The sequence below is a fragment of the Sebastes fasciatus genome, chromosome 4 (genome assembly GCF_043250625.1).
Source record: "Sebastes fasciatus isolate fSebFas1 chromosome 4, fSebFas1.pri, whole genome shotgun sequence".
NCBI lineage: Eukaryota > Metazoa > Chordata > Actinopteri > Perciformes > Sebastidae > Sebastes > Sebastes fasciatus.
In genome coordinates this window covers 5,629,806-5,639,409 of record NC_133798.1, presented here as the reverse complement: position 1 = coordinate 5,639,409, position 9,604 = coordinate 5,629,806, and the positions used below count along the sequence as shown (strand labels likewise).

At 38.0% G+C, this 9,604-nt stretch overlaps 1 protein-coding gene across 1 annotated transcript; it reads right to left on the bottom strand.

Moving 5' to 3' along the window:
- Positions 1-722: 722 nt before the first annotated feature.
- dnajc24 (DnaJ (Hsp40) homolog, subfamily C, member 24) lies at positions 723-8,643 on the bottom strand. Its single transcript, XM_074631615.1, has 5 exons — positions 8,521-8,643; positions 6,194-6,297; positions 5,294-5,423; positions 3,947-4,015; positions 723-1,833 (listed from the first exon to the last, which is right to left on the bottom strand). The coding sequence occupies exons 2-5, from the start codon at positions 6,293-6,295 to the stop codon at positions 1,625-1,627; spliced, it is 510 nt and encodes a 169-aa protein (XP_074487716.1). The 5' UTR covers positions 6,296-6,297; positions 8,521-8,643; the 3' UTR covers positions 723-1,624.
- Between the last annotated feature and the right edge of the window lie 961 nt (positions 8,644-9,604).

Below are 9,604 nucleotides of genomic sequence, written 5' to 3'. Positions count from 1 at the left end.
GTTTCAGGACAATATTTGTCATTGTGTTGTGTTGTTAATTGATTTCCAATAATACATGTATCTTGACAAATGAGATCACAGCTGAAGAGATCACAGCTTTAACTGCATGATACACCTGATGCTGATGATGATGCTGTGATACAAGGGGACACTGCTGTACACCTGCACTCATATCTGCCATGTGTGCAGGTGTGTCCTTAGCTCGTCACATACAGATTACTTAAACAAGAGATATAATGACACCGAGTAGTGATCTCACACAATGAAATCTTTCATTTTGATTTGTTATCAAGAAAAGAAATGCAGTGCAAGAAATGAGCCCACTATCAACATGTATATTATCCATGTGTTTTCTCTGCTCCTGGTTTTGAACAGAGGCGGATAGCTGCTGGTTATCTGTGTGTGATGTGGTTGATGAGCATCAGGTATGCTAAGCAGCATCATGCCCATCAGGCAGGTTCAGACATGTAGTGAGGACCCCAGAGTGTACAGAGACGCCCCTCATCCTGCCTGAGTAAAACCTCTCCAGGTAGACTCTCCAGGGGAATATAGACCATCACCCTGCTTCAGTATCACATTACCTCAGAACAATCCCCACGACGGTATCACTGGTCTTCTTGACAACCTCCGTGCACAACACTACGAAGGGAAGTGTTATCACTGCTGAGAGCCTGAGGTTGTGCAGGATTGGCATTGACGGGTAAAGAAAAGAGAAATCTGTTGCACAGAACAAATTCAATTTGGGTCTTACAGCTAAGCGGTCACATTTTAACTTGGAGCTCTGTACACACTATACAGTCAGCTGCAGGATCGTTGGAAAACATTTCCCATATCCACAAGTCCCTGTATTTACGAGAGAATAAGAGGGCTTCACCTCACTCTTGATTGGATGAACCTAAAATAAAACCTACACCTGTTATGGCTGCACTGTGGGGAATGTACGTGCCTGTTATTACTGCCATGAATTTCACAGGTATTTAGAGAAAATGCAGATTCATTGTCAATGGTAGAAGTGTTTAGATCCTCGTTTTGTGTATAATTGAGATAACTGAGTTAGCTTGTCAATTATCTGGCACAAGTTTGTATTCTTTTATCTTGAACTGTTGTCATAACAAGTACTTGAACACATTTTTCAGATATTATGAATCACTCTTTTCTTTAGAGGCACAAATAGAAAAACAATTATTTTTTATTCTATAGTATTTATCACAATCTAATTTGTATGATTTAAATGCCTATACATTGCACACTACACAATTAAATTATACAATCAAATTAAACAATACACTTCAAAGAAAGACCAATTCAAATTCAGTTTATCCACCACTGCTGATCAGCAACATTCACCTTCACACACTTCACAATTCACAAACTGTCCCATGCATACAGAATGTGTTTTCAGGGAGTCAGCCAGTGAGCTGCTTTACTGGTGCTTCGATGCCTTTCTTCATGGTCGCCTACACAGAAGTGATGTTGAGCACAAAGTCTGAGATGTTGAGAGAACTCTTCCACCGACCAACAGTACGCTTATATAATTTGGTGTCCCGTTCCAAGAAGGGCGATGTTGACACAGTTATTTAGTAGTCAGGCGTGTCAACGGTGAGAGGTTTCCAAACAAGCATCATTATTGGCATTTTAACATTTGAGTCTTTCCATGTAACGACCATGTGACGCACACACTGAGGGAACATGTGTCACAGCAAACGACCACTCCTCTGTGCTGCCCTTCTTCCTCATCATCCTGCTGCCTCCTCTGTGTCTCCTCCTCCACCTCCTCCTCCGAGACGTTGAATCCTCCTCCACAGCGACAGCTGTACGTATACACACACTCATCTGAAACAACACACACTCACATTTTAGATGGGAAACTAAAGATTTACCTGCCTTAATCAGACAGGACCATGACCATTTATGGATATTGTGACCATAACGTTTAACGCTAATTGAGAAATGAAATACAGTAACTCAAGAGATATAATGACTAGATTAATTTGCTATTTATAGCATTACAATAAAAACTAGGGCTGTCAAAGTTAACGCTATAATGACGCACAAATTTGTTTTAATGCCATTCATTTCTTAAATGCATTAATGCAACTTGAAATTTGTAGGTTGTAGCGGGCTCAGTTTTAAAGCTAGACTGAAGATACTGGCATTAAATGAAACTAGAACACCTAAGGATTCCATTGGTACCACCCACGTCATACTAGCTTATCGCGAAGGAGGCTAAATAACGCTCAAATTTTGGCGAGGAAAAACTGGCATGGCCATTTTCAAAGGGGTCCCTTGACCTCTGACCTCCAGATATTTGAATAAAAATGGGTTCTATGGGTACCCACGAGTCTCCCCTTTACAGACATGCCCACTTTATGATAATCACATGCAGTGCATATTTGCATATTTGCATATTTGTGATGCTAAATGCAGTACCTGTGAGGGTTTCTGGACAATATCTGTCATTGTTTTGTGTTGTTAATTGATTTACAATAATAAATATATACATACATTTGCATAAAGCAGCATATTTGCCCACTCCCATGTTGATAAGACTATTAAATAATTGACAAATCTCCCTTTAAGGTACATTTTGAACAGATAAAAAATGTGCGATTAATTTGTGATTAATCGTAATTAACTATGGACAATCGTGTGATTAATTGCAATTAAATGTTTTTAATTGATTGACAGCCCTAATAAACAAATGTGTATATATGAAAACGATATAAATATAAATACATTCAGCCGTTTGTCCTGAGGGTGGTTCAAGAGTTAAGGATTCATCCAAATTACACATTTCCTGTGACAGACAACATCACATCTGCCTCTTACGGGCGTCTGTGGCTCAGAGGGTAGAGCAGGTTGTCCACCGGTCGGTGGTTCGATCCCCGGCTGCTCCGGGTCACATGTCGATGTGTCCTTGAGCAAGACACTTAACCCCAAATTGCTCCCGGAGGCATAGCCATCGGTGTGTGAATGAGTATTTAGATTAAATCCTGATGGGCAAAGTTGGCACCTTAGTAGCCTCTGCCATCAGTGTATGAATGTGTGTGTGAATGGGTGAATACTGACATGTAGTGTAAAGCGCTTTGAGTGGTCGGAAGACTAGAAAAGCGCTATATAAGTCCAAGTCCATTTACCATTTACCATTTACATTGACACCGAGCATGGTCAGTATTATGGCTTGCCATTTCATTCAAAATTAATTAGATACATTTTTATATTTTGTTTTTTATTTTATCATTTTTATTTAAATAAATATGCCTATGAAGTTTACAAATATGGCTTTGAAATAAATCCTGAAATAAATTAATGAGGAAATAAATATATAAATAAATGTAAATATAAACATATAAATGAGTCAATAGTTAAATAAATAAATAGATTTTTATTTTAAAAAAGACAGTTTTTCAAATGACATATACATTCATGTATATATTTATTGCCTCATTTATTTATTTATTTCATAGCCATATTTATGTATGTATTTATTTAATATTGAATAAAATAGCATATTGTGTATGTATAGTTACTATACATACTACTTGGAATAAATGAGGACATGATTTTATGCTGCCTTCACCTAGTGATGTACGATATGACAATATGTACTGTGAGACTATATATATATATATATATATATATATATATATGTCTATCATCACAGATCTTGCCATAGAGTTTATACCATTTACATATATTTCTTTAATATTTCTGGTTTTATGTGAACATTGCTGAAAATGTTGCAAATCAATGTGCAGGACTACCCAGGAGGGACCTTATTGGATTTTCATGTGATTCTTTTGCATTGATGCCATGAAGTACCTTTACGTGTCAGGTATTTAATTCATTGTATTATCCAAAATCAGATGTTCATCAATCTTTCACACCGCGATGGAAGTTTTCCAGAGACTTTTGTTGAGGTGTGTGTGTTTTAGTGTGTAGTTACCCTGGTCCCAGGTCATGTCCTCCAGATAGACTGTAGAATCCACTGGCCAATCCTGTTTCAGTTCCCGCGCTGGAGAAGTATTAATGCATGATTATTATAGTAGTTGTAGAAGAAGGCAAGCAGCATTATGTAACATTTGCGTTGAACAATATTATGTCTGTATTGAGAGTCTGGATGAGGCAGGACTAGAACAGAGAGTTTTAATTACAGTGTTTTTTCCCCCAAATATTATTTTCCGATTTGTGCAGAAAATAAGATCTACAGTTATATATAAGCCTATGATTATCATATTTTGCTCTGTGACATTAACAGAAGCCTGTGTGAGACATGGCCATAATTTGGAGGTCAGTCATTATTTAAATGTTGTCGTTTACTGATATTTGAGAATTTATGATAGATATAGAGTTTCATCAATTTAAAGACTTAGATAAGACAGCTGTCTAAGTCCTATGTTTCACTGCTATTTTAATCTTTTGCATTTCATTATTCTGATGTTAATGAATGTTGTATGTTTCTGTAAATGGACAATCTATATATTTTAGATTGTTAGGAATGTGTGTCAGTTAACTCTGCTTTACATGGTTCATAAAAAATGGATTTCTCGATCACCTTAGCCTTAAGATGCTTTTGGGAGACGAGGCCCTGGTCGCTATAATGCCCACATTCTCAAAGACGTAGAGGACAGAACCTCAAATCAATGGAGGGATGGATGAAAAGTGATGGAAGGATGATAAAAGGATGGACTGACAGATAGACTGATGATGGAAATATGAATAGGCAGGTGAATAGATGGATTTCACAGTTCACTCTTGAGGAAACAGTCATTATCAAGTTGTACAGTTTGACAGTGATAATGACTTTGAACCATGAATAATTAGTGCTAAACTTTGCTTGGGTTTTAATTAGTGTGAGGAATAATTAAAAAAAAAATTATTAGACAGGGACAATACATATATGGCCAGGCCCAGGCATTGTGACATTTAAATAAAATGTAACAGATGCAACGCCTTTTAACATCACTGTAATCAATTTATATCTCAATCGTCATCGTCATCACACTGTGAAAGAGCTGGTTTGAAGTTGTTGAGGAGATCCTTCTCAGCTCAATCTATAAAAAAGGTTTTGTGCAGCTCCCCAACACCTACACTGATGTGTCAAGTTCCCCTTTCTTCTCAAACCATCACGGTAGAGGATTTGTGATGCAAATCTTGACCGATGCCATAAAATAAATAACGAATCATATCAACACAAATAATAACAACTGAAGATTTTTCACGTCTTAGAAACTAAACAAAGAACATGTCATGTCAATGACAGAAGTAGATAAAGTGAGATGTGAAGTCCTACCTCTCCTCTGCAGGTCGTACTCTCTCCTGGTGATCTGGTCACTGAGGATCCTCCAGGCTGCATCGACTTCTAGAAACTTCTTCACTCCAGACTCTGCTTCTGAAGAACCTCCGAGACGGTCTGGGTGGTACTGTGCATTTCACACACACCACGCACAGACACATTGATTTGTTAAACTCAGACTAGGAAGACATCATCTTCAGCTGTACTTCGGAATCTATTTAATCACAGGTTTTGTCTCCCATCTTCTAGCATGTAGTTGTGCTGGGAAATAATCACCTTAAAGTGAATGTGTTTTGGGGGTGACGAGACGAGACGGGTTTCCGCCAGCCAGTGGATTGCAAGCCCAGCGGCCGTAACGAAGGTTATGATATTGTAACCCTAGTTCTATAAACACAGGCGGAGCTCTCTACTGGACTCTAAGGGTACTACTCTCCTCCAATCACACGAACGCGTTCGCCCACTGAGATTTGCATAAACGTAGCCAGCCAATCACGACGTGCCTACTGAAAATTAGTGTCCCACAGTATACAAGACGGCGTCCAGCGCTGCCTGGCATCCCGCGCCCTCTTCAGTAAGCGGCGCAGGAGCAGCATTCCCCCCTTGGTAGAGGGCTCCGCCTGTGCTTCTAGAACTAGGGTTACTCACTTAAGGTGGGCTGTTAAGGTGAACCAGCTATTCTGCAACATGGGTTGACTCCTATACAAGCCTCAAATATATCAGTACTTTTTAAACATTTCAGCACATTTTAACAATACAGGTATATACACTATAATCGTGATATGAAATTTTCATACAGCATAAACATAGAACATAAACACAGAAACATACAGTAGTAGTAGTGGTAGTAGTAGTGGTGTGTGTAGCTTCAATGCTGACGACAGAGAGCAGTGTGTTTACCTGTAAGGCCAGCTGCTGGTACCGGTGTCTGAGCTGTTGGACTGAGTCTGAGGGGCTGGCTCCCAGGACAGCATACAGGTCCTTCTCTGCTGCTTCACACATCCCTGCTCCAACACAACACCAACATCAGACTGATGCATCAATAAAACAAACCTCTACTGGTAGAGCTAATGCTTCTTCCCACTGGCCTTTATATAGAAGCATCAGAGGATTCACGGTTGCATCGATGCATATCTAAAACTTTAAAAAAAAAATAGTTTTAAACCTGCCAGATCAGTTGAACATTACATTCGGTATTTTGAGAGAAGCTGTCGATATCTTGTCCAAACCCACTTCCACTGCTCATACAGATATTATACAAAACACTGGGACTTTATGCATCGATCCGATACCGACATTGGATATCGGGCCAATATTGTCTCAAATAGCTGCAGCTGTATCGGTGACTATGAGTTCCATCTGTTCAATTCAATTCTATGTATACGCCTGATTACACAAGCGCATACTACGTCATGCGTCAGCAGCACGCCAGTAGAACGCATAGCTCAGGGAACTAACAACAAACATGTCAGCTGTTTAGAAGTATTTCACGCTTGCTACGCCAACAAGTTCAACGGCTACTTGCAACACTGCAAAATATAACACAACCAACTTACTGACCAATTTCTTGCTGCATTTAAAAGGCTTACACTTGAATTGTAATTCCTGTTCATTTTTAAGATTTTTTACCACGTTGCTAGTGCACAATTAATGACTTTAATAATATATAAGCATAACCAATAGCAAGTAAAGCTGAAACGATATTATTTTAACAAAATACAAAAATGCTCTGGTTATAGCTTCTTAAATGTGAATATTCACATATTATATTTTATACAATATTAAATATTTTAGGGGTTTGGACTGTTGATCAAAGAAAAAAAACGACATATCTATTTGTTTAAATTTACAGGGACAGTGCACATTAATAAACTTTATGTAAATGTGCCAGTTTTAGCCTCTTGGCTAATTTTCAACTGCAATCCCTGGGCAGGTGTGATGACAAATGACACATGAAATACATTAAAACAAGAACAGCAATAATGTGCATATTTAAACACATTTCATAAAATGAAATTAATGAAATACTTTAAAACAAGAACAATGCATAAAACATTAAACAAAGCACGCTTCTTTAGAGAGTATGGTCACACACTTGATTGTCTTTTAACCATGATTTTAAATGAATTTAAAATCAACGATATGTATCACAGTCTCTGATAAGTGTTGGCAGACTGGTCCATGTGTGAGCTGTTCTCACTGAAAACCAATGAGGAGGACTGTCCAAAGGCAGTCCTCATTGGTATTATACAATCCCCTCTTGCCACAGACCTAGTGTGTCTATCATCAGTTGTTTTCTGTTTTATAAAAGCACTAAGGGAGGGAGGAGCCAAGCCATGCAGAATCTTATAGACAAGACAAGCGTCTCTAAATTTGAGGAGATTGTCCGAGCTCAATAAATTATGATTTCTTAGGCAGTAACAGTGGTGATGGGTGTTTGGCTTCCTGTCAATTACCTTAAGAACCTGGTGGTATACTGACTGTACAGGTATGAGTGTCGTGCAGGAGGCTTGTGCCCAGCTAGTCATGACAGATGTGACATGATCATGGCATTAAAATATAGTGTTGCTGCCTTAGTAGTTATAGACAGTTTCTGATTTGGCGGAAATTTGACAAGTTGAACATTTGGTACCATCATAATTAGTTTTTTAAATATAAGATTATAATCAATTGTTACACTACTAGGATATTTAAAATCACCACTGTCAGCTTTTGACCTGTAACATAGGCATTAGGTGTAAGACACCACCTTGTGCTTTGGGGTGTTGTGACGGGCATGTTGCAACATTTTATATATATACTCTATATTCTCCAGTTGTTTTGGCAAGCAGCTCAGTAATCTGCTAATTTAACAAGCTCTGATGACAGCTGGAGACAATGAGGTGTTATTACATGCTGATAAACGTTAGTGAGCAGCTTCCTAACTGAACTACTATCTATGTCTCTTCACATACTTCAGGACTACTGTCACATTATCTACAGTGAGTTATGGAGCACGACAAAGTGTAAAGAAGTACTGTTTGGTTGAGTACACCCTCGTGGAGGTGTCCAGTGTTATAAGTGAAGTATGAATAGTTGTGGTCGCAGATAAACACGTTATATGAAGCCGGAAGTGAGGTCATTCAGCTCAAAACGACAGAAAGCGCATTAAACACATTGAAGACATTTGGTTCTGTCAGGTCTGTCTTGTATGTGTTTGTGTTTGAGGTGTAAAGTATTGAGCATACCTTAAAAACAAGGCTGTCTCCCGACAGATGACATATTAGTGTGCAGCGATGTAATGAGTCCCCCCTGAAAGAAAGGCTGTTTGTTTCTGTTCCGCCTGCTGCCTGACTTCCGCTGGAGAGAACGAAGACTTCCGGTCTCTTTTTTTATTTATTTTTTATTTCAATATGACAGTATACATAGTAACAGCAGAAAAGATTCAAATCATTCACATACAGAAGAAGCATAGCGAACACGTAAAGAAAGAGCTGTGCCAAACATAAAAGGACAACAGAAATGAAACAAAACCAACATAAAATTACAAAAAGAAGACCACGCGAGGGTATGACAATAATTTCACTTAAAAACATTAAAGGTATTGCATTCATTCATTGTTTTCATTGCTTTTTTGTTTTGTGAGGAGGAAATTGTTGACAGATAAAGATCCATTTCTTTCATAAATACAAAGAAATTAGGCTTTTTTTTTGGTAAATTCATACTTGTGAATGTGGAACTTCGCGATAATTAAAATTAGATTGATAAGAAAGAATGCATTACTGTCTTTGTCACTGTAATCATAGCAACCAAATATAATATTTCTATAGTACAGTGCAAAATCTGAGAAAATGTTAACAAGTATAAAATTGTTGACATCTTTCCAAATTCACATGTAAATTTACAGGACCATAATAATAATAATAATAATACTTCCGGTCTTTTTTCGTTTTCTTTTTTAGAATAAAAGCGTCACGGAGAAAAAAACTGCAAAACGCTAATATACGTTATGTACAATGCATATTCTTAACAGCTGATTGTTGAGTCACAAAACCAAAGTCGTGTAGGAGTAGGAGTAGGTAGAATATTTTTTACATCATTAGGGAAAAAATTCCATAATAACCTTTCAGCGTATTGTAACTCTTTAGAGCAATAACTAGACTTCTGCACCTTCTTATGGCTCTGTTTTCAGGCTTTAACAAATCTAGATAGTGACAGGAGACTTTGGCCAATCACAGGTCATTTGAGAGAGAGAGCGTTCCTATTGGCTGTTCATTCAACGGAGGCAGCTGTCAATCATTCGCAAACTCCGATCAAACAGTCAAATTAGGC